Source organism: Microcaecilia unicolor, chromosome 9 (assembly GCF_901765095.1).
Source record: "Microcaecilia unicolor chromosome 9, aMicUni1.1, whole genome shotgun sequence".
Lineage (NCBI taxonomy): Eukaryota > Metazoa > Chordata > Amphibia > Gymnophiona > Siphonopidae > Microcaecilia > Microcaecilia unicolor.
Genome location: NC_044039.1, coordinates 15994504 through 16020331, shown reverse-complemented (window position 1 = coordinate 16020331; position 25828 = coordinate 15994504). Strand labels below are relative to the sequence as shown.

The 25828-nt window shown below is 43.0% G+C and overlaps 1 protein-coding gene across 1 annotated transcript in view; it reads right to left on the bottom strand.

Annotated features, from left to right (window-relative positions):
* Positions 1 to 25828, bottom strand: part of TMTC2 (transmembrane O-mannosyltransferase targeting cadherins 2) — a 312659-nt gene that overhangs the window by 184500 nt on the left and 102331 nt on the right. Inside the window, exon 2 of the mRNA XM_030214877.1 lies at positions 12280 to 12850. Coding sequence (XP_030070737.1) covers positions 12280 to 12850 — 571 coding nt within the window. The remainder of the gene's footprint in view (positions 1 to 12279; positions 12851 to 25828) is intronic.

The window sequence follows — 25828 nt, the reverse complement described above, 5'->3', positions numbered from 1 at the left end:
ACATAGAAATTTCAATTTAAAAGAAAAAAGAGTTTAGAAAGATTTTCTCTGCCTATAGGGAAAGCGAGTCCATGGTGTTCTGCAATCACTCAAAGTACGCACCATGATAATATGATTTGCATACCTTACAGACAAAAAAACCCTGTAAAAATGCATAATATAATCTGAAAGAAATGACAAGGATAAAGAGAATATTAATATCCAATTGTTCTTTCATCTCATGGACACCATCAAAAATAGTCTCCGCAGAGGGAATCCAACAACATATCTGTCTGCATTCAGAACTAAAGGTACAGCGAAAAGCAATAAAAATGATGAAGGGGATGAAATAGACAAAAGAGAGGTAGAAGAGATGACAGAGCAGGGGAGAGCAACCACAGTCCTTGAGGACTACAACCCAGTTGAGTTTTCAAGATATCCATAATGAATAAGCATGAGATCTATTTACCAGGGCATAGCTAGGCTGTCAGGCTTTCAAGGCAGAAACTAGGTTTGTGAGCCCTTGGGCCACTGCCATGGAGCAGCAGTGGCAGGCAAAACCACCCCACACCCGAGACAAGGCAGAACTCTGACACAAACATCTAGACTTCACCTGCGCTTGACCGCTGTTCCCCAGGAGTTGAGCCCCTGGGTGCAGGCGGCCGGCAGGACTTACAGGACGGGGCAGGCACTGGATACCAACTAGGCTGAACAGGGACTGAGGGTCAGAGGGGAAAGGAATATACATGGGCAGCAAGGCAGGAAATGGGGCTAGGACTCACAGACAGACAATACTACACAAAGCAGGAAATGGACAAGCTAAAGGACAGGAACTGAACGCTGCCACGCAGCCACTGAAACAGGGTACAGACAAGAGACAGGACTGAAAACTGCAGAGCAGTCACTAAGCAAGAGACACAGACAAACAGAAACTAGACAAGAAATACAGACCAGAAACAAGACTAGGGAAATAAGCAAATAAACCTAAGCTAAACTACACACAGACTAACTAGAACCAGACAAGGAACAATACAGGAAACCAGACTAGGCAGAAGTGCAACAAAGCATGAACAAACCAGGGACCTCAGATGATGCAAAGGCAAACTCAGAAGGTTCCAGGTGGTAATAAACCCATCAGCAGCTGAAACTCAGCTGCAGGAATCATGAAGCAGCTACGGGTGAGGCTAGCTGCCAAACTTCAAACCAAGTCTGGAGGGCTGGAATATCTGGACCGGACCAGAAAGAAAGTTTGGAAAGTCTATGGCAGCCACCGGTTCTGGCCACCAGAGGGCAAAAGGAACACAAACCAAGACACAGGCAGAAAGCATACTGAAGCACAGAGAGGCTTAACACACACAGGTGCAGTATAGTGGAGTAATCAGAGCCATGCTAGAAGCAGCCAGCACACACAGAGACAGAACTAACTCAGGAAGAACAGACAGAAGCCAGCTCAGAAGCTGACCGCTGGAAATAAGGTGAGTCTGAGAGGGGTCACGACCACAATCGTGACATAGGCCTCACGGTGGGGAGGAGGCCAGAGCCTGAGGTAAGCAGGCAGATTTTGGTCTGCCGCCCCGCGCCCCCCTCCCCACCGCCATCTTGCTGCTCTGCCACTCCCCACCCACTGCAGCCACAAATACCTTGGCTGGCGGGGATCCCCAACCCCCAACAGCTGAAGCCTTCATCCAGTGCAGGTCTCTGGCTCCACCATATTGCCTGCCCTGCCCTCTCTTCCCCTCATGTCCTGCATGCTCCTTTTAGTGAAATTGAGCATGTGGAGACCGGTGCTGGATGAAGGCTTCAGCTGCTGGGGGTTGGGGACCCCTGCCAGCAAAACCAGGGGCCCAGAGGTAATTGGGGGGAGGGGCACAGGCCCCCGTGGCCCTACGTAGCTACACCGCTACTATTTGCATACAAAGGAAGCAGTAATGCAAATCAATCTCATGCACATTAAGAGCATAACATAATAACATAAGCATTGGCGTACTGGGAAAGACTGAAGGTCCATCAAGCCCAGTATCCAATTTCCAACAGTAGTCAATCCAGGTCACAAGATCCCAAAAGAGTAAAACAGATTTTTATGCTGCTTATCCTAGAAATAAGCAGCGGATTTTCCCAAGTCCATCTTAATAATGGCTTATGGATTTTTCCTTTGGGAAATTAATCAAACCTAACTGCTTTTATCACATTATCTTGCAATGAATTCCAGAGCTTAATTACACATTGAGTGACGAAGTATTTTTTCCAATTTGTTTTAAATTTATTACTTAGTAGCTTCATTGCGTGTCCGCTAGTCCTAAGAGTAAACAAGCAATTCATGTCTACCCATTACACTCCACTTTACAGACTTCTATCTTATCTCCCCTCAGTCATCTCTTCTCCAAGCTGATGAGCACTTGCCTCTTCAGCCTTTCCTCACAGGGAAGTCATCCCACCCCCTTTACCATTTTGTCACCCTTTTCTGTACCTCTTCTAATTCCACTATACCTTTGAGATGTGGTGGCCAGAACTGCATACAGTAGTTGAGGATGGGAAGGGACTTGATATGCTGTCTTTCTGTGGTTACAATTAAAGCGGTTTACATATTATATACAGGTACTTATTTTGTACCTGGGGCAATGGAGGGTTAAGTGATTTGCCAGAGTCACAAGCAGCTACAGTGGTAATCGAACCCAGTTTTCCTGTTTATCAGGCCACTGCACTAACCATTTGGCTACTCCTCCAATCCAAACAAAGGTAATATAATATTTTGTTTTCCATTTCTTTCCTAATAATTCCTAACGTTCTATTTGCTTTCTTAGCCGCGGCTGCACACTGAGCACAGGGTTATCAATGAATCAACAATGAAACCTAGATCCTTTTTCTGGGCAGGGACTCCTTACGTGGAACCTTCCAGCATGTAGCTATAGTTTGGGCTCCTCTTCCCCACATGCATCCCTTTGCACTTGCTTTTATATTAAACGTCATCTGCCATTTGGCTACCCAATCTCCCAGACTCATAAGGTCCTCCTGCAATTTTTCACAATCTTCTTGTGATTTAACAACTTCTTTGAGTAATTTTGTGTCATCGGCAAATTTAATAACCTCACTAGTTATTCCCAGCTCTAGGTCATTTTAATTTCATTGAGGAAATCTTGAAAACCTGACTGGGTTGTGGCCCTCGAGGAACGTGGTCGCCCACCCTTGTGGTAAGAGGTTCAAATTATGAATAGCATAAAGCAGTAATTTACCAGTTCAAACAGTGATAAAGGTAAAGGGCATGCCATGAATCTAACTTATAGCACATTAAATCAAATTTAAAGGAAAATAATTCTATTGATGTGGAGGTTGTAGCAAAGAATGTATTTAAGACAACTATCATAACTGATTTTAAAAAGATGAGGACCAAACTCCATTATTATGGAGGCAAATTTAGGGTCCGCTGTTACTCCAAGGAATGAATAGAAGTATCACTTCATTTGATCTTTTTGGGTACTTGCAAATGTCTGAGACAAGATGCTGGGCTCGGTGGACCATTGATCTGAGCAGGCACGATATCGATGTCTATATGATCTTATGAATTCCCTACAAAACCACTCTGAAATTTTAAGTTTCAGTGCTGCAGGATTAGTCCTTGCTGGTCTTCAGTGAGGGCATAGCTACACTATTTATTTAGAGGCCACTTTCACTAAAGCTTAGCGCACGCTAATAGTACACATAAAGGAATCCTGTTCAGAAGGAATGGATCCTCAGAAGCTTAGCCGAGATTGGGTGGTTGGAGGCGGGGCAGGTGGTTGGGAGGCGGGGATAGTGCTGAGCAAGACTTCTACGGTCTGTGCCCTGAAAATGGCAGAAACAAATCAAGGTCAGGTATATACAAAAAGTAGCACATATGAGTTTATCTTGTTGGGCAGACTGGATGGACCGTGCAGGTCTTTTTCTGCCGTCATCTACTATGTTACTATGTATGTTACTAAGGGGTATGTTCACTAAGGTGCGTTAGCGCTTTTAATGCGCCTGTAAATTTAAGGCGTGTTAAAACGCTAAGGCACCTATATATTTCTATGGGCGCGTTAGCGTTTAACGAGCGTAAGCCATTTACGCGCATTTAAAACGCTAACGTGCCCATAGCGTCGCTTAGTAAACCTAGCCCTAAATGCTGTAAATCCTATTTTATACCAATGGACCACATGGCACTTAGTTGATGCTAAGGTCCATTAGTGTGCAGTAAGCTTTATCTATCTTTTAGACAACATAGGGCTTCTTTTTTTTGTTTTTGTTATGGGTGGGGGATGTGAAACACTGTACGAACGCATCACTAGATTCTCTCTCAATGTTCAAGCAGTTTCTTAAGAGTTTTGCCTTACACTACATGTAAAATCATAATGGTAAAGAGCATGCAGTAAATGTCTCAAGCAGGCCATCTGCATATCACTCATGCATCATCATAGCTTTGTTTAAAATACATGTTTTTATTACAGAGACTCAGAAGTACCATTTGGAAGGCAATACTTACATTTTTGTTAAAGAAATGGGTACTACTACTTATCATTTCTAAAGCGCTACTAGACGTACGCAGCGCTGTACACTTGAACATGAAGAGACAGTCCCTGCTCGACAGAGCTTAGAATCTAATTAGGACAGACAAACAAGAGATTAGGGAATATTTATTTATTTATTGTTCACTTATAGCCCACATTTTCCCACTCATGCAGGCACAATGTGGCTTACAAACATTAAATAAAATACAGAATAGGAAAACTTAGAAGAATATACAAGGAGTATGCAGGGGGAGAAGCATCTAACAGGGTGAACTAGCAGGGTAGGAGCCAGGGAGGGTGCATCAATCTAATTAAGACAGACAAACAAGACAAATAAGGGATAAGGACAAAGAGTAGCAAGATTCCAGAATCCCAAAGAGTAGCAAGATTCCAGAATCCCAAAGAGTAGCAAGATTCCGCAATCCCAAACACTACTAATGATGTCTATAGCGCTACTAGACGCATGCAGCGCTGTACACTTGAACATTAAGAGACAGTCCCTGCTCGACAGAGCTTAGAATCTAATTAGGACAGACAAACAAGAGATTAGGGAATATTTATTTATTTATTGTTCACTTATAGCCCACATTTTCCCACTCATGCAGGCACAATGTGGCTTACAAACATTAAATAAAATACAGAATAGGAAAACTTAGAAGAATATACAAGGAGTATGCAGGGGGAGAAGCATCTAACAGGGTGAACTAGCAGGGTAGGAGCCAGGGAGGGTGCATCAAGCAGCGGTATAAAGTGAGGAGTAGGTCTTGGCAAAGAAGTAGGTCTTCAACAACTTCTTGAAGAGGGCGTGGTCCGCTTGAGTTTTAAGGTGTTGCGGGAGAGAATTCCAGTGCTTAGGACTCCAATAGCGGAAAGACGAGGCGAAGATCCTCTTGTACTTGACACCCTTACAGTTTGGGAAGTGAAGGTGGAGGAAGGAACGGGCAGCAGGGTTGGCATTCCTGGGCGGGAGGTCAATCAAGGGGTGCATATACTCCGGGGCAAAACCATAGATAATTTTATGGGTCAAGGAGCAGAGTTTAAAGGCAATGCACTCCTGAACAGGCAGCCAGTGTAATTTGAACCGTAAGGGTTCGGCATGTGCAAAGCGTTGCTCTCTCAGGATGAGTCTTGCAGCAGTGTTCTGAACTGTTTGGAACTTTTTCAACAGAGAGGCCTGGCAGCCCGCGTAAATTCCGCTGCAGTAGTCCAAGTGGGAAAGGACAAGCCAGTGGACAAGTGCGCGGAACAAATCTCTAGGAAAGAAGTATCTGATACGCCGAAGCCTCCACATGGCGTGAAACATTTTTTTGGTGACTAAGTGCACATGATTGTCCAGCTGGAGGTGTGGATGATAAAATAAGGGTTCTGAACAACTGAACAAGGGTTAGGAGTTAAAAGCAGCATCAAAAAGGTGGGCTTTTAGCTTAGATTTGAAGACGGCCAGAGATGGAGCTTGACGTACCGGCTCAGGAAGTCTATTCCAGGCATATGGTGCAGCAAGATAAAAGGAACGGAGTCTGGAAGCTGTAGAGGAGAAGGGTGCAGATAAGAGAGATTTACCCAGTGAACGGAGTTCCCGGGGAGAAAAGTAGGGAGAGATGAGAGTGGAGAGGTACTGAGGAGCTGCAGAGTGAATGCACTTATAGGTCAATAAGAGGGGTTTGAACTGTATGCGGAAACAGATAAGTAAAGCCCAGATGCAATTGAAACAAACAAAAAAAAATCACTTGCTACCTCAAGTGCTCGTTTCATCTGAAGAAACCAAAGTGATACTTCTACCAGAAGCACAATTGTTGGAAAGGACACAACAGCAGAGTAATGCATGTTTCAAACTCTAAATTTAGGGCATCCAAAACCCATAATCCAACAGGCAGAAATCTGAGGTATCTGTGATTCAAAGGAGAAAAATGGAATGTGCAATTTACAGAAAGCATCAATTTGCCAAGGTGCACAAAACACAGGTATGAGTGTCCCAAATGTATCACAGCACATATACAGCTCATATAATAGGAGATATGAATCAGACCAGCAGAGCATATACAAGCCATCTGGGTAACACAGAGCTTTAAAAATGAACCTCTAAGATCAAGGACATGTCAACCTTCCTACTACCCAACAATCCTGGACTGCTGACGCCATGCCACTGCTGCGTAACCAGGTCTGTTATTACCGGCTGTTTTCTCTTTTTTTTTTTTCTGGAAAAGATATATTTGAGGCTGACAGTGTACCAGTCTGTAATTCTCATGAAACAGAAGGCGAATTAAGAAGTCTGCCTTATGACATGTTTATAAGTACCTAGACAAAGCTTCTTGGAAGTACGTGATCAAGGAACTGAGCTGCTAAATGTGAGATTTGATTCAGAATGTGTTTGTTCATTCGTTCTATGGCATCAAGTTAAGTAAAGTTAAATTATCCAGTGAGGGGAAAAAAAAGGTTCTAGGTGACATATTTCATATAATATAAAATTTTAAACTTTAACAGCATAGTATATCTCACAATCTAATAGCCTCCATTATATGGGGAAAAAAATCACAGGCTATTGTCCACAATATTATCCAAAAAAAAGAAAAAGAAAATATTCAACTGCTCAAAACCCAATCCTGGAACACCCTACCCTCATACATCAGGAGGCTAACCAACTACCTCACATTTTGCAAAATGCTGAAATCATACCTTGTCATGAAATTTTTACCGACACAGGCCAAGCCTCCGAAGATCAAGCACACAACCCAAACCACTCATCAACAGAGAAACTTCCCTGTTAGCCAGATCCTGAATCTTGCTTTTCTATAACAACACATGGCCACTCGGTTATTCGGCGTTAACTAATACACAGTGGACCCTTAGTTACAATAGCTCTTAAGTTCACTGCTCAACTATTGACTGTAGTCTACTATGCTATCAAACATATAAATGGCAAGAGGCGTACTCACTCGCCAATTTGCAGTAGAGACCCTCTCTGTTCCACCCCCGCGTCAATACGTGATGACGGGGGCGTGACAGAGAGGGAACCTGCGCACCTGTGAGTGAGGGAACCGCCATTGCCACCGCTCCCCCCCCCCCCAGGGTTGCCGCTACCGCTCCCCCCCCACCCACCCGGAGTCGCCGCCGCCACCCACCCTCTACCCGGCCCGGGTACCTGGCTTCACTATTCAAACCGCCGGAACGCAGCACACAGCTCATCTGAGCTGCCGTTGGCCTTCCTTACCTGCCTGTGTCCCGCCCTCGCCAACGTTACGTCACATGAGGGCGGAACACACGCAGAGAAGAAGGAAGGCCGACGACGGCAGCTCAGATGAGCTGTGTGCTGCGTTCCGGCGTTTTGAATAGTGAGCCAGGTACCCGGGCCGGGTGGAGGGCTGGCGGAGGGGACTCCGAGGGGGGGGGCTTTCAATCCCCCCCCCCTTCCTTTACTAGCCCGTTTTTACGGGCTCAACGGCTAGTAAGTATTATAAGACTGACTTGTTACCACAGTAGGTTCCCTGTTTCTCTGTAAACCTGATGACTGCAGACGTTTAATTGATTTATTGTACTATAGCCTGCCAATTGTAGTTCCTTATTTACATGTAAACCACATTAACAGATCCTGTTACAATGTAAGCCATGTGGGTTATAAGACTAAATAAATGGAAATGGAAATTAAACAGTTCTGCTCTATCATGTGAAAAAAGAAACATCTGAAAATATTTACATACTTATACTTTATTTCTGCTTCTTTTCAGCAAACAGGGAACTTCCATTTTCCATAAATACTACCTGAGAGTGTGGTGGATACATGGAATACCATCCAGTGGGCTGTGGTGGAGAAGAAAGCAGTAATGGAATTCAAACATGCGTGGGATAAACACAAAGGAATCCTGTTTTGAAGGAATGTATCCACGGAATCTTAGCGGAGATTGGGTGGCGACGCTGGTAGTTGGGAAACAAAACCAGTGCTGGGCAGACTTCTACTGTCTATGCCCTGATCATGACTGAATAGATAGGGATGGGCCGGAGTGTAAATGTTAAGGGGCTTTGACGTTAGCTTCAGAACTTTTAGTGCAAGAAGTGCTGGGCAGATTTCTACGGTCTCTGCCCTGAGAATGGGAAGGACAAATCAAACTCGGGTATACATATAAAGTATCACATACCATGTAAAATGAGTTTATCTATTGTTGGGCAGGCTGGATGAACCATACAGGTCTTTATCTGCCGTCATTTACTATGTTACTGAAACAGCCATGCCCCCCACCCCCTACTCTTTCTGAAAATAAGATGAATTCAGTTATGTCCTCATAGTGCATACAAACATCGTCACAAAACAGTTTTAAAGAAAGGGACCCACTTTTTTTCCCCTCCATATTACTTGCTCTTCTGGTCTGATGCGCAGTGTATGTGCTGTGGTACATCTGGATCGTCATACCTGCATTTTGTGCATCTTAGCAAACCGAGGCTTTCTGCAAATAACACATTCCATTTTTGTCCTTGAATCACAGATACCTCAGATTTCTGCCTGTTGAATTATAGGTTTTGGCTGCCCCAACTTTACTCTGCCTGTTGTAGACTTTCAAAACAGTAGCGCTTTTGTAGAAGTACCTCTTTGCTTACGTTAGTTGAAATGAGCACTTTAAGCAGCGAGATATATATTTTTTCGTGCATGCGTGTGTGTGTTATTGTTCAGTTTCAGATGCATCTGAGCTGCACCCATTCCTTCAACCAAAAAATGTTTATGTTTTTCACCTTCCAAATGGTACTTCAGGGTCTCTGGAATAAAACATGCATTTAACACTAAGCTATGATGTAGGAGTCATATGCAAATAGCTCACCTTAAAAACAGCACATTACATGCTGTTACTATTAATTAATTTTTTTTTTGCATGAGCAATAATAAGGAATACGGAGGGAGCTGTGTACCCAGGAGAAGTTTATTATAAGTCATGTTGGAATATGTGATATGTTTATGGTTTGAAAGATAAAGTAAAAGCCCTGTCTGTGGCCAAAATAAATCCCAAATTTCTTAAAGAAATGGCTTCTTGTGTGGTTTTGGGTATCAGAAGATGGGTATGTGTGAGTACGTACCAAATGCCCCAGTTGTGCAAATAGCTTACCTTGCATTTAGCGCATGACAGAAGAAAGTGGTTGTACACTGAGAAAGTACTAAGTGATTTTCACATATGTTACCACTACTACACCCACACACACACAACTATTCTTGCAAAATTTGAAAAGCCATGTAGGAAATTAAGATATAACACACACAAAAAAAATAAAAAAAACATTGTCTAAAAGCATAGCTCTGTTCACAGTGTCTTTACTAAAGACCACCGAAGACTAATTTCTGAGCTCTGGAACCTCACTTGCAAAGTGTTTCTATAGAGAAGTCTGGATTTATATGTATTTATTTATTACTACATTTGTACCCCACGCTTTCCCACTCATGGCAGGCTCAATGCGGCTTACATATACAGGTACTTATTTGTACCTGGGGCAATGGAGGGTTAAGTGACTTGCCCAGAGTCACAAGGAGCTGCCTGTGCCTGAAGTGGGAATCGAACTCAGTTCCATATCCGCACAGCTCTTTAAACCCTGGATTTGGTTGTGAGCTACTTTGAGGCTTTCCCTTCCCTTCTTTACACTAGTATTACAGCACAGTTCCATATTGTTGCATTTTGCAGATTACTTTGTTCTTGTGGCTATTTGCGTTTGTAATTCTGTGCTGATTTTTTAATATTATAACTAGTGAACTACATTCAGCATGACATCCATTCACTTTCCTACTATCAAAGGTAAGGCTAACTGGCTTATAATTTCCAACCTCCTCTGTTAAATTACCTTCCCTTTTCTCCAATCCTACAGAATGCCCATCTGCTCTTATATCTTTAAACTCTGAACCTTTGGTGCACACCTAAATCTATACAGAAACTATTCTTCAAATATATATTTAAAAAAAAAAACAACATGTTTTGAAACTAGTTATGATAGAAATGTGCAGTTTCCTAGCTTCAAATCTACCAAACCACAAGTAAACCTCTGTCTCATGCACAGAACATTACGCCATGGAAAAGATTCAGTTTTAAATGTGGCTGGAATTTTGTTAACCACAACACAAGTGGCTCCAAACCGAGAGTGTGACTATTTAATAAGCTTATTTTGGTGGTTAACCATGATAGCCGTGGAGTCCTTGACTCATGCCATTACCTAACTCAGCACAAACCACCTACAGAGAAAAATACAGATCACTTGATAACATAAGAACGGGGTGTGCACATGTACCTACACCCATATTATCTTTCAGAAAAATTTGCAATTAGAACAGTGCACGATGGAATGATCGTTCGGGTGAATGTGGTGGGAAGAGAGGGGGATTCCTGAATACATTTCTCACCACTTAGCAGTAGCATGTTGGCTTACAAAATACTTAAAATTATGGAACTGCACTAATAAAACTATTCTCTAAAAAGCCGGCACAGGTTCGACATGAATTTAATGAGGGTTTGATTTTCAGCCTTTTTACTATACATTTGGTGGTTTCTTAAGATTTGAGACAATTGTTCTACAACAGTACGAGATCATTAATACTTTATTGTCCACAACATATCTGGCAAGGTACCGCAGAAACGTAAACAGAGCAAGCTCTCCAACAGCACCAAATGAATGCAATAGTTTTAACAGCATGGAAGTACAGTAGAAATATTGCACGATTTCTATTCTTCAGTTGTTTATTCTCCAAACAATACTTCCTCAAACTTAAATTTACATGATTCGGAATTTCTGACGAGAAAGAAGAGAAGGAAACGATAAGAGCAGGTCTCGGTACAGCAGAGGTAAATTAGGATTAATCACAAGAGATTTAGGGGGCTCTTTTACTAGCCGCGTAAGCGTCTACGCGTGCCAAAATGGAGTTACTGCATGGCTGCCGCGTGACTCTTGCGGTAATTTCATTTTTGGCGCACAGCTGAAAAATAATTTTTGTTTTCTGCCGCGCGTATCGGAAGCGCGCCAAGTGGCATTTGGCCATTACCACCTGGTTACTGCGTGAGACTTTACCACTAGGTCAAAGGCTGGCGGTAAGGTCTCAGACCCAAAATGGGCGCGTGGCAATTTAAATTTTGCCGCACGTCCATTTTCAGCAAACTTTTTTTAAAAAGGCCTGTTTTACAGGTGTGCTGAAAAATAATTCTGCGCGCCCAAAACCCGCGCCTACACTACCCACTACCGCAGGCCATTTTTCAGCGCACCTTAGTAAAAGGACCCCTAATCTCTGTAAGGTAATGTAAAGCAGGTCCAAATTTAAAATTAGAGTACCCAGAGGCACCTAGTTGGGGGAGGGTCCCTTCATCCCCACCCCACCCCCACACAAAAAATTTAACTGGAGCCCTAATAAGACTGTCCTGACTTGTCACTTCCTCCTCACTTCTGGTCCTTCCTGTCACCGCTGCTGTCTTCTGCCCCCCACAACCTGTAAGAACAACTTGCTAAAAGCTCAACACAGGGCCTCTGCATTGGCGCATGGTCACAGGCCTTGCAGAAGCCCACTCTTGCCTGGGTTTCCATAGTAACAAGAAGCCTACGAGGAGGAAGGGGCAGGCTATCACAGGGCCTGTGAGCACACACTATCAAGCTGAGCTCGCTGAAGGTCGTTACTGCTTCTCCAGTAGTCAAGTGAGGTAGAAGGCAGCATGGGATCAGCAGCAGTGCTCTGTCACTTACCAAAATTTAAGGCTAGAGGCAACAACTTATGTTGTTTGTACCTAAATTGGGCCTGATCATTTTACATTGCAACTATAACAGGTCCCCTTACCTTGTAAACAGCACGGACGATGTGGCACATTTTCAACTTGTGAAACACACAGATGTCATAAACAGCCGAAACTGCTAAAACCGTCATCCCTTGCTCCTTCCACAACATGCTGCAAGCAGCGCAGAGCCCAGAACCCAGAAACCAGGCCCAGGCACGTGCTGAGCAGCCCCTGGAAGAGCAGTGCTTAATGTAACACTTCAAGGAGAGCAGAAAGAAGAGTCCAGCCCCCACATCAGCCCTTCCCACGATTCCCGCTACTGCCTCTGTGTGGATGGGGTGGGAAGCGAAGAGCAGGCCGGCAACAAAAGTCCAGTAGCCATCGCCAAAAAGTACTCTGGAGAAGTTGGTGAAGAGGCCTGTAACTGCGGCATGCAACAGCACATTCACGAGGTGGTAACTCCAGGGGTCCAGACCTCCAACGGCATAGTTAAGGCGGAAAGAGAGAGTGCAGAGGGGTCGATAAGATTTGTGGCTGCCACTGTGAGTGAGTAGAGTTCCCCAGAAATCATTGAAAAATATGTTGGTCCACGGGGTCTCTGGGAGAAGGTCCTGGTTAGTCTTGATGGCTCGACTATAAAAAAAAAGAAAAAAAGAAAAATTATATATAGATCTACAAACAGAACAATAACACACAAGTGGTTATCACTAATTACTGTAAATACACCTAACATAGATTCATGTGTTACATCAGTACTATTTAAATATAGCTTTTCAGAAGGATATTAATATGAAGCAAAGAAAACCCTGCATCGACTTCTGCAAATCACCATATAAATTGGGTCTCAGAACAGTAGAAATATATGCTACTACTACTACTTAACATTTCTAAAGCGCTGCCCGGATTACGCAGCGCTGTACAATTTAACAAAGAAGGGCAGTCCCTGCTCAAAGGAGCTTACAATCTAAAGGACAAAAGTGCAGTCAATCAAATTGGGCCAGTCTAGATTTCCTGGATTAGAGGTACAATGGTTAGGTGCCGAAGGCGACATTGAAGAGGTGGGCTTTGAGCAAGGATTTGAAGATGGGCAGGGAGGGGGCTTGGCGTATGGGCTCAGGGAGTTTATTCCAAGCATAGGGTGAGGCGAGGCAGAAAGGGCGGAGCCTGGAGTTGGCGGTGGTGGAGAAGGGTACTGAGAGGAGGGATTTGTCCCGTGAGCGGAGGTTACGGGTAGGAGCGTAAGGGGAGATGAGGGTAGAGAGGTATTGAGGGGCTGCAGATCGCGTGCATTTGTAGGTTAGTAGGAGAAGCTTGAACTGTATGTGGTGTGCTGTGCTGAATCTCTTAGATAGAGAGACCTTTTTGTTCATCTGAATCTAATCCAAGAGTAGCCACTTGTGGCTTATAATTAAAACAAAGTACAGAAATAACGGGGACAAATTCCTGAGAAACCGTCCAACCAATATCGCCGAAGCAATTGATCCACAAGTGAAAACCTGCCCTCCTCTTTACAATTAAATCTGTATTTTGATTAACAATGGATTTCACAGAAAGCAATGAACCTTGACTACAGGCAGTGGAAAGAGTAAATAATTACAAGTATGTGATAAGTTTGCATGTTCCAAAATACTTAAGTTCTCAATAAGCTGAGCAGCTACATAGCAAAATACAGATTTGTACAACACCAGGGAACCAAGCGGGGTTAAAAAGTCTCCAAATGAGCAAAGGCACTGAGGGGAAAAGGAAGTGAGCCATGCCAAAGGGTTTATTCTTCTACTGTTGAGCCAGAAAAATAAATAATTTGAAACAACAAATCAAAACACACCAAGGTCAGCCTGCTGCAACCACAGGAAAACAAAGTTGAAAAGATGTGTACACTTGCTGAAGAATCCACTCAATTAAACAGGACATACTTTAAGTAACCGGAGATGGGAGTTTACTGGTGATGGGGGAAGGGGACATTTCCCATGCATGTTTTCTGATGTACATAAACTTTATACAAATATATTTAGTCCAAAATGTATTTTTATCACAGCAGCACAATGCACGTATTAACCCAGCGTTTCAATATGGGCCAAGTTTCACCATGCTGTGTCAGGTCATAAGGTCCTTGTTAAGGATGCCAAAATGTTATGGCATTGTTAACAAGGACCTTATGCCCTGACGCAGCATGACGAAACATGGCACACGTTGGTGCCTGTCCATGATATTAAATGAAGATATGAAATAAAGATTTGGTAAGATATAATTAAGAAATAGATAAAGGTCATGAAGAAAGGCAGTTGATATTGGAAAGCCACAGGGTTGTATCCTTGTGTGAAAAGAGTTTCTGCCAGGGCTCCTGCATAACAACCCATTAGTCCTACCCATGTTTTCTTTAGAAGTCATTGAGTAAATACTGAAGAGCTGGGTTGATGTGGGGATTGTGCACAAACTTTATACAACTCACAAAAATAACGTGAAGATTCAACAACTCTCTTTATTTAAGGGAGGAAAGGGATCTCATCCTACTGCGGCAGCCGGAACCCAAATTTCTTAGAAGCACACAGTGAAAAAGTAATCACTGATCCCAAAAACCTCACAATGAGGTTTTCTATTATTTTTTAAAGTTTTTTTCAAAAAACATTTTTTGTGCAAATCAATGATACCCCGTTTTAATTTCAATTCCAGTCATGTGCTTCATTCAATAAGCACAATCAAAAGCCCATCTGGCAAAATCCCAACCAAAATTTGTGTGCCGTCCATGGTTACATGCATGAAAAGGCCAATACATGCGTTATTTCTGATTCAACTAGATTATGCCAATGCAGTATTAGTAGGTATTCCTAAAAATGGTTTAAAAAAAAACTTCAAACTCTGTAAAACTATTTGAATACAGGGTAGGTTGGGTAAGGTCGATCATGTTACCCCGCTCTATATTTATTACCATCGGTTACTGTTTCCATTTCAAATTAAATGTAAAATTTTAGTGCTGACACAGAGTATATATTATGAGCAATCTCCTCCGATGCTTGAGGCATCGGTGGAACCCTATGTTCCTCACACCACCGGCTCTGCCACCCAATCTCGGCTAAGCTCCTAAGGAATGGATCCTAAGGAGCTTAGCCGAGATTGGGTGGCAGAGCAGGTGGCGGGAGGCGGGGATGGTGCTGGGCAGACTTATATGGTCTGTGCCAGAGCCGGTGGTGGGAGGCGGAGCTGGTGGTTGGGAGGCGGGGAGTGGTTGGGAGGCGAGGATAGTGCTGGCCAGACTTATACGGTCTGTGCCATGAAAAGGACAGGTACAAATCAAAGTAGGGTATACACAAAAAGTAGCACATATGAGTTTATCTTGTTGGGCAGACTGGATGGACTGTGCAGGTCTTTTTCTGCCGTCATCTACTTTGTTACTATGTTATATTCTTTGGATGCACTGCGATTGGAAGTACCTGGAATAAAAGAGGCATATTTGTCAGGAACAAGGAAGCAGGAATTCTATTTTGTGGCCACAGATCTTTGGAATAAGTTATTGGGTACTTTATGGGTGAAGAAATCTTTATCCAGTTTTAAGCGTCTCTTGAAAGCACTATTTTTGCTCTGGCATTTTCTGGTTCGATATTGGGGGACTGAATGGTACTATAAACTACTGCTTAATAGTGTGGATTTGATTGCTGCTGGTACGATTGGTCTGATATGACTGGACTTTACTATCATTTGTTGCAGTTCTATTTCTTATTAATTTTAACATATATTTTGAGTCTTGTAAACTGCTTTGATATTTGCATTATGTAAAGCGGTGTAATACTACTACTACTACTATTTAGCATTTCTATAGCGCTACAAAGCATACGCAGCGCTGCACAAACATAGAAGAAAGACAGTCCCTGCTCAAAGAGCTTACAATCTAATAGACAAAAAATAAAGTAAGCAAATCAAATCAATTAATGTGTACAGGAAGGAGGAGAGAAGGGTAGGTGGAGGTGAGTGGTTACAAGTGGTTAAGAATCTTGCATGGAATCTTGTCACTCTTTAGGATTCCAGAATCTTGCTATTCTTTGGGGTTCTACATGGAATGTTGATACTCCTTGAGATTACTACTACTACTATTTAGCATTTCTATAGCGCTACAAGGCGTACGCAGCGCTGCACAAACATAGAAGAAAGACAGTCCCTGCTCAAAGAGCTTACAATCTAATAGACAAAAAATAAAGTAAGCAAATCAAATCAATTAATGTGAACGGGAAGGAAGAGAGGAGGGTAGGTGGAGGCGAGTGGTTACAAGTGGTTACGAGTCAAAAGCAATGTTAAAGAGGTGGGCTTTCAGTCTAGATTTAAAGGTGGCCAAGGATGGGGCAAGACGTAGGGGCTCAGGAAGTTTATTCCAGGCGTAGGGTGCAGCGAGACAAAAGGCGCGAAGTCTGGAGTTGGCAGTAGTGGAGAAGGGAAGCGATAAGAAGGATTTATCCATGGAGCGGAGTGCACGGGAAGGGGTGTAGGGAAGGACTAGTGTGGAGAGATACTCGGGAGCAGCAGAGTGAATACATTTATAGGTTAGTAGAAGAAGTTTGAACAGGATGCGAAAACGGATAGGGAGCCAGTGAAGGGTCTTGAGGAGAGGGGTAGTATGAGTAAAGCGACCCTGGCGGAAGATGAGACGGGCAGCAGAGTTTTGAACCGACTGGAGAGGGGGGGTAATCTATCACATGATCTTCAAAAGTATATCATCAATAGAGAATTCTACACACCTTTTCATCTGGAGGAGAACTTGCTGACAGTTACCGGGTAGATTTTTTTTTTTGTTACATTTGTACCCCGCGCTTTCCCACTCATGGCAGGCTCAATGCGGCTTACATGGGGCAATGGCGGGTTAAGTGACTTGCCCAGAGTCACAAGGAGCTGCCTGTGCCTGAAGTGGGAATCAAACTCAGTTCCTCAGGACCAAAGTCCACCACCCTAACCACTAGGCCACTCCTCTGGAGTATTTGAAAATTCAAAGTTGCTTTAAAAACATGGTTTCTTTTATGTCGCCTTTTCGGGTTTTTTTTTCTGGAGGAAGGCTGCTGATGAAGGTTACTGGATGGCCTGGTCTACTGAGGGATGTATTGTGATTGATGTTCTGGTCTTGTAGTCCTAACGTTTTGGTGTTGCATTTGTTTTCCTGTTTTAAATTTATTAATTGTGTTTTGTTAGTCTAGATTTTATTACTTTACTTGACATAATTTTATATTCCGCTTACACCTAGTTCAGCTCAGGAGTGGATTACTACTGTCAAAAAAAAAAACAAAAAACAGTCCAACCAGATTGGGAGCTTGAAAAGTAATGGCATAATTGTACACCGCTCTGATGTGATTAGCAAAGAGCAGTTCATCAACTGTAAAAAAAAAACATACATAAGTGAAAAGTATCGCAAAATCCTGGACCAGTAATGCTACTAGAAGAAAAATGAAAAGACGTCATGAAATAAACCAGACCTTTTCCTTTTCTATTTAAGTTTGCCATATTTATGTAATGTCACACTGATAGAAAACGGAAAAGCATCAACTTTATTGCATTTTCCAAGTTTGGCCATAAATCTATTAGCACTCCTTTTTTTCCTCAAAAAGTTATGTGCAGAAAAATCCCGTTTCACTTCCTAAGGAGAAACAGCAATTACAGAGTTCTCATCGCCACTCAGGAAAGCAACAGAGTCAACAAAAGCTGACATCATCTCGAAAATGCCCTTCCAAATGAAGAAAAATAAACACCATCAGAGAACCAAAACAATTTCTGAAAACTTTGAAAATTAATTGAATTTTCTTCGCCTATACAACACCCCTAGCAAAAAACATGAAGAGATAGTCCCTTCTCTGCAGAGACTGTCTAGACAAGACAAACACACAGTGACAAACAAGGTTGCACAGGAAATCAATAAAAGAAAAGTGGTTAGCAGTTCTAAAATTAAATTAAACATAAAACCCTAAGGAAGGAATATTTTCTCTTAGTAAGCTTTTAGGTTTTGTTCTCAAGAGGCTGTTTTACATATCCAGAATATGGCGTGACCTAGCAATGCAGTAGATTAAGTTACCATAGTCTACTTCACGCTAACGAAACCAAGAAAATGTCCCTAGGCACGCTCATGTAGTGTGCAGTTACCAGGTCAAATGTTCTCCAAGTTTGAAATTTAAAAGGGCACAGATATGAGTAGTCTGTCCAACGGAGCTCAAGGAAGGGTGTAGAGCGGGTAGGTAGGGATCACTAGTATCTCCTAGAGTGATTGCACTTGGTGAGTAAGAGAAGGTTGATCTGTAAGTGGAAGGAGACAGGGAGCCAAAAAGTCACAACATGAAATGAAGCTACAATGTAGTAAATTTAAAACGAATCGGAGAAAATTTTTCTTCCCTCAACGTATAATTAAACTCGAATTCGTTGCCAGAGAATGTGGTAAAGGCGGTTAGCTTAGCGGAGTTTAAAAAAGGTTTGGACAGCTTCCTAAAGGAAAAGTGCACAGACCGTTATTAAATGGACTTGGGGAAAATCCACTATTTCTAGGATAAGCAGTATAAAATGTCTTGTACTTTTTTGGGATCTTGCCGGGTATTTGTGATCTGGATTGACCACTGTTGGAAACAGGATGCTGGGCTTGATGGACATTTGGTTTTTCCCAGTATGACAATACTTATCGTACTTATGAATTACATGTTTACTGCAGAAAATTCCACTTGCACAAAAAAAAAAAAAAGCCAGTACAGGTGACCACTCAACTTTCATGCTGGAAACTGCCAGGGTTAGAAAGTTGTATTCACTCGCTCGGATTTTAATAACTAGTGCAGGCTTTACAACAATGTGGGCAGTCTGAAATCTTACCCTTTCACGCTGGTAGGTTGTGCTGTGTATTGGGGGTCTGCAGGCAACATCATTTGGTTCTATTTAGTTTCCAGTGTCATTTATGATATTTTTCACTTATTTATTTATTTATTGCCTTTGTATCCCACATTTTCCCAACTCTTTGCAGGCTCAATGTGGCTTACAATGTGTCGTCATTGGTAGATTTATAGATAACAGTTAGTGTTACATACAGAATAGCATAATCGAAATTTAAACAAGTAAATATTAAGTAGAAAACATTACTGATAATAGGGAAGGTTACGATGTATTACATTTACTAGGAAAAAATGGCCGTTTCTGAGTGCAATGAAACGGGCGCTAGCAAGGGGCCCTCTCCCTCCGTCCCTCGGAGCTACTTGCGTTACTTGTTCGGGGTTCACGTTCGCCTCGTGTTTCGGCCCTCGAGTGTTATAGCTCCGCCCTCGACGTCATGACGTTTTGACGCGAGGGCGGTGCAGACACTCCAGGGCACACCGGATATCTCGGGTGCCTCAACTTCTGTGGAGGCTTCAGAACGTTGGGGTTGCCTTTTATATAGAGAGATAGTTGCTGCTCTTGTTGGTATGCCTTGTTGAATAGGTGGGTCTTCAGGGATTTGCGAAAGTTAGTTAGTTCATAAGTAGTTTTTAAGCTGCGCGGCAATGCGTTCCATAACTGTGTGCTCACATTTGCGTTTTTGTTTTGGGATAATATGATCAATAGGGTACCCTATTGACTACAGAACAAAAAAAATGATTGTTTTCTTGTTATTGTAGACTAAACGTGACATGAAACAACATGGGTAAAATCATTTCAAATGAATGCATATCCTATGCTATACTTCTGTGGGAGTCGTGGCTTCTGGCTCTGATAATACATGATGAATTTAATCATTGCCAAATTATTTCAACTCTACAATACTGGTTTACTGTTTTACTTATTTGTATTTATTTTTGCATTTCTAAACAGTTGGGCTACACAGTGCTGCCTAACAATCAGAATTTGAAGAACTCAAACCAGCTCCCACGCCCATTACATAGTGCATGACTCATGACTAAGAACAAATCATTTAACATTCCTACACTCAAAAATAAAACTAGAGGCTGGGTGATAAGGGATACTGATCATGCCAATCTTCTTGTATAGCACTGTTGATAGCACTCATGGTACAATATTTTTCCTAAAAGAGATAGAAAAACAATTGTAAAAAAAAAAAAATACAAGAGCAGCATGAAAACTGGCAGGATTGCAAAAGATCATATTTTTCAAAATTGCAATCATTTTTTTTAAAGAGCCAAAAGGAATACTTAACATATAGCTAGTGAATTCAAAGGAAACTTATTAGCAGCCCAAAATGTTTTGATAGACTGCATCAAGAGTGCAATTTATAATAGCATCATACAAAGGGGAGAAAAAAAAAAACAAGGAACAAAAATTAAAAACATAGCATACAATCAAAAAATATATACAAAAATCACCACCACCCTTATAGTATTGCCTTTGCTGCCTCTTGGTTTAGTTGTATATTGACTCTTTGAATAACTATCTTTTGCAATCCTGACAGTTTTTGTACCCTTGTACTTTGGTTCTCAGCTTTTGCAGCATTTTTTGCCTCTATTCTGAGTTCCAGAAAAGTGACCCTATACATTTAGCACACCCAAATTAGAGCTAAATAATTAAAATCACTTGTATCTAACCAATCTTTGCATCTAAATAGGGACACTCTTGGGAAAAGTGCATTCACAATTATTTAAAATGTCTTTCTTCTGATTCAACTCAATATGACTTGAGTGGCTCCCAGACTACATTCAAAAGAAAGAATAAGAGGGTCTGCATATCAGCAGGGCTGGGCAGACCACTCAGATGGTGGTACTGTGATATAGCAAAGGATATTCAGCTAGCACACTCACACCTGTGGACAGAGTTGAGACACTTAGCTGCGGTAGGCTGTACGTGCATTGAACGTGCACCCAAATGAGACTAGCGCCAGGCCAATGCGCCCGCCTGGCGGTAAGTTCAGATTTGGAGAGCGCCCGTAATCCATGGATGAATTATTTCCTCCTACATGGTAATCGACACTTGGCATGCACCAACCGATCACCACGCTTATAGTGCATGAGTCTTTACCGCTAGATCAATGGGTGGCGTTAAGGGCTCAGGTCGGTTTTGGGCGCGCGCTGGTTTCATTTTTACCGCAGGCCCTTTTCCCATCCCATTTTTTAAAAAAGCAACTTTTTGTAGATGCAGTAAAAACTGGCCCTGAACACGCCCAATACACACGCCTACACTACTGCAGGCCACTTTTTACCGCAGCTTAGTAAAAGGACCCCTTAGGATTCTGGGCGTGCTTGGAGCTAATATGGTGGGATAGCAGCAGGAGAGACCTTGAAAGACCAGCTAAAACACATGGTGGAGGGGTTGGGAAGCTGGTTTTGGGTTGAGTATAGGAATGTATATACTCATCTATGTACAGTGGAAGAACCAGAATCAGGCAAACTAGATGGGCAAATCTGGTGGCCTTCTGCTGTGCTACTACGTGGTAAATAGGGGGCCCTTTCACTAAGCTATGGGAAGCACTACCACAGGCGTACCACAGCTTAAAATTTATTTATTTGGATTTATTTACGCCGTTTTGCAGGAATTCACTCAAGGCAGTGTACAGTAAGAATAAATCAAACATGACCCATAGGCAGCTACAGCAGTATAAATATTCAACTAACAATATAAAGTATGGCATGGTATACTACTTACAATGTCAACACAATACATAATAGAACATTTTAATTGATAGCGAAGGGTAAAGTAAAGATGGAACATATAGATAGGTAAGAAAGTAGGAAGAGGTAGAAAGTAAGGAGACCGATTTAAAGAAAGCTGCACATGAGGTCAGAGAGATGGTTAAATATTATCTCAGCTAGGGTAGAAGTGGATAAACATAACACATGAATGATTTATTAAAATGGCATACCAGAGGACACGCTCAGGCATTCTGCAGTAACTGTCAAACCAGCACATGCTAACCATGCATAAAACTGATTTTTTTCGGAGGGGGTGTTGTCTGGGCAGAGAGGGGTCATTCCTGCACCAATCAATTAATGCAGCTACATTACCGCACGTTCATTAGCGTACGAATAACGTGTGAGCCCTTACTGTGTACAAAATGGTTGGTGGGAAGTGCTCACGTGGTAATTATTTTATTATTATTTTTTTTTTTAATGGCCATACGCTAATGGAAAATTGGTCATTTTACTGCTGTGGTAAAAATTACTTTAGTGAAGAGGAAAAATCCACATAAGGATGCGCTAAGGCCAAAGCTACTAAAAGGACCCGAGAATTCATTACATTAGTTCATATGAGAGAATGACACGGGGACAAAGTTTGTCTCCGTCCCGTCCCCGTGGGTTCTGTCTCTGTCTCCGTCCCGTCCCTGTGGGTTCTGTCTCTGTTCCCGCCCCATCCCCGTGGGTTCTGTCTCCGTCCCCACCCCATCCCCGTGGGTTCTGTCTCTGTCCCCCGCCCTGTCCCCGCAGGCCCTGTCTCCATCCCTGCCCAGTCCCCGCAGGTTCTGTCCCTGTCCCCGTGGGCTCTGTCCTCATCTGCAGAAGCCTCGAACACTTATGATTTCATATTTAAATCTTTTTATTAAAATATAAAAAGGAACAATATGCTGTGCAACTGTTGTGTATAAATTGCAAATAGAGAACAATAATAACAATGAGCAGCTATAATAACCCTCCTTCCCACCACCACCCTCTCTACCCTTCCAACCCCAACAATAGGTGATTTCTACTACACCAAGGAATCCTAATTCACACTGTTAAAATGTCCAGGGATATAAAATACAACCCGTTCTATATGCCCTAAAGGGGAAAAATATGCCCTATAAAGCACTGTTATGTTTTTTAAATCTGTGGATAAATAAGAAATCATCAACGATCTCAGGATTCAGTCTAGCTCTCCTGTCTTCCACAGTCCCTCCTGCAATAGAAGATGTGCTGGTAGCAGGATGTACAGGATTCCCCATGCAAATTTTGCTAGTTGTGGCCAGTATGTTTGCTTGTTTTTTTTCCCCAAAAATCTAAATATCTTTGTAGGCATCACTTAAACATAAATAACAGTCCAGTTCATTAACAGGCTTCAAAGTAGAAAATGACACGGGGACAAAGTTTGTTCCCAGTCCCCGTCTCTGTGGGCTCTGTCCCCATCCCATTCCTGTGGGATCTGTCCCCGTCCCCACCCCGTCCCTGTGGGATCTGTCCCCGTCCCCACCCCGTCCCTGTGGGCTCTGTCCCCGTCCCCACCCCGTCCCTGTGGGCTCTGTCCCCATCCCCACCCCTGTGGGCTCTGTCCCCACCCTGTCCCCATCCCTGTGGGATCTGTCCCCATCCCCACCCTGTCCCTGTGGGCTCTGTCCCCTTCCCCACCCCGTCCCTGTGGGCTCTGTCCCCTTCCCCACCCCGACCCTGTGGGCTCTGTCCCCATCCCATCCCTGTGGGATCTGTCCCCACCCTGTCCCCGTCCCCACGGTTACTGCGGTTTCCCGTCCCCGTGTCATTCTCTAGTTCAAATAACAGTTGATAATCTTGTCTCTTTTCTGTATTGCAAATCTATCAGTATGTACAATGCTTGCATTTTATTTGCTAATCTGTTACGCTCAGCCACTTCATCATAGTATTTCACTATTGTTGAAATTAAAACTCTGTATTTTTAATCCAAAAACTGTTGGCCACATTGAAATCAAGCTTGTTTTCCGGATCGTGTGGGATATAAATGTCATAAATAAATAAATAAAGGGCCCCTTTTAACCAAGCTGCGGCAAAAGGGGGCTGGCGCTGACATTAGCGCATGTTTTACATGATTGCCGAGGTCCCCTTTTACCGCAGCTGGCAAAAGGGAAGTCTCGCTTTCCTACAGGACATGGCCAGGTGGCAAGTAAATGGAAACGAAAAAGTGAGGACAAGTGTGGAGGAAATCCAAGAAACTTTATTGATAATCAAATAACGACCCAACACGGCCGTGTTTCGGCATCAAAGCCTGCATCAGGGGTCAAACAAATCTTCTTCGCTTGCCACTCGATTAAAAACCAAAAGAAAATGTGGTTATGGGACTTCCTTCAAACTCTGCAATTAAGCAGTCAACTATGGAGTGCCTCGTGGGCAATGCACAGAAATGGCGGCCGTGTCGGGTCATTATTTGATTATCAATAAAGTTTCTTGGATTCCCTCCACACTTGTCCTCACTTTTTCATTTCCATTGTCTTTGATTTGCGTGAGGATTTTCCTCCCCGCTTTCAGGTGGAAAGTAAAGCACTTGCGCTTAGCCATTTCGGGGGGGGGGGGGGGAGCCCTTAACGCCACTCATTGAGGTGGCGGTAAGGGTTCCCGCGTTAACCCGGCAGTAGCCAGGCAGTAGCCAGGCAGTAGCCAGGCAGCGCGAAGCACTGCCCAATTACCGCCGGCTACACTCCAGCGCTACAAAAATAAATAAATTTTGTAGCATCGGAAATGACAGCACACTAGGGGTGGGAAGTACCATCGGGCTGCTGCCCATGCTGGGCTTATCGCCTCTTAGGAAAAGGAGTCCAAAGTAAGTAAGTCTCCCTGACCTACATGAGATGGGAAGATGATAGAACGAGAGGACATGAAATGAGATTGAAGGGGGGCAGACTCAAGAAAAATGTCAGGAAGTATTTTTTCACGGATGCTTGGAATGCCCTCCCGCGGGAGGTGGTGGAAATGAAAACGGTAACTGAATTCAAACATGTGTGGGATAAGCATAAAGGAATCCTGTGCAGAAGGAATGGATCCTCAGGAGCTTAGTCAAGATCGGGAGGCAGGGCTGGTGGTTGGGAGGTGGGGCTAGTGCTGGGCAGACTTATACGGTCTGTGCCAGAGCCGGTGGCGGGAGGCGGGGCTGGTGGTTGGGGGCGGGGCTAGTGCTGGGCAGACTTATTCGGTCTGTGCCCTGAAGAACACAGGTACAAATCAAAGTAGGGTATACACAAAAAGCAGCAAATATGAGTTATCTTGTTGGGCAGACTGGATGGACCGTGCAGGTCTTTTTCTGCCGTCATCTACTATGTTACTATATGGTAAGAGCATTTAGCTTGAGGAAAGGTTCCAGAGAATGCAGGAGAAAAAACAAAGGGGAAGATTAAGATCAAGAAAAATAAAGTAGTTTTGCTTTGGTTAAGAGCCTGAGCATGGGCAAAGGAAAACATTATCCAGTACTTCCCCCCCCCCCCCCCCCCCCCCCCCACCTCCATTTTCTTTCTGCTAGCAGGTTTTTTTTTTCTGCCTGGGATTCATCTAATACTTTCTCTGACCTCAAAATAACCTTAACAGCTGAAGCATCTTGGATAGAGAGCCCTTTTACGGCAAAGCTGTGACTAAAGAGAAAGATGGCTAGCTCTTCTTAAGTTTGCCAAGACTACTGAACACACAGAGATAGGGCGAGAAAAGCGAACATGCTGTTTTGATAAAGGTTACATTTCCTCTACTGCCTTGTCAGCCATCTGTAACGTCCAAAGCACACTAAAAATATTGTGTCTGATGCCATAAGCTTCGGAATCTCTTCCAAGTCACAGTTCATTTATTTTAGCGGATGACAATAGCCATTTCTACCAAACACGAAGGTCACACAGGGGTGCTGGAAAGTAATGCAATTTATCTAGCACATTAGCTAAATACAATTTCCAGAAAATCAGGTAGATAACCTATATTGCCCAAGGAACGGTCAAGCATGCTATTAATCACTCCAGCTGCAAGAACAGAAATTATATGCTAATTT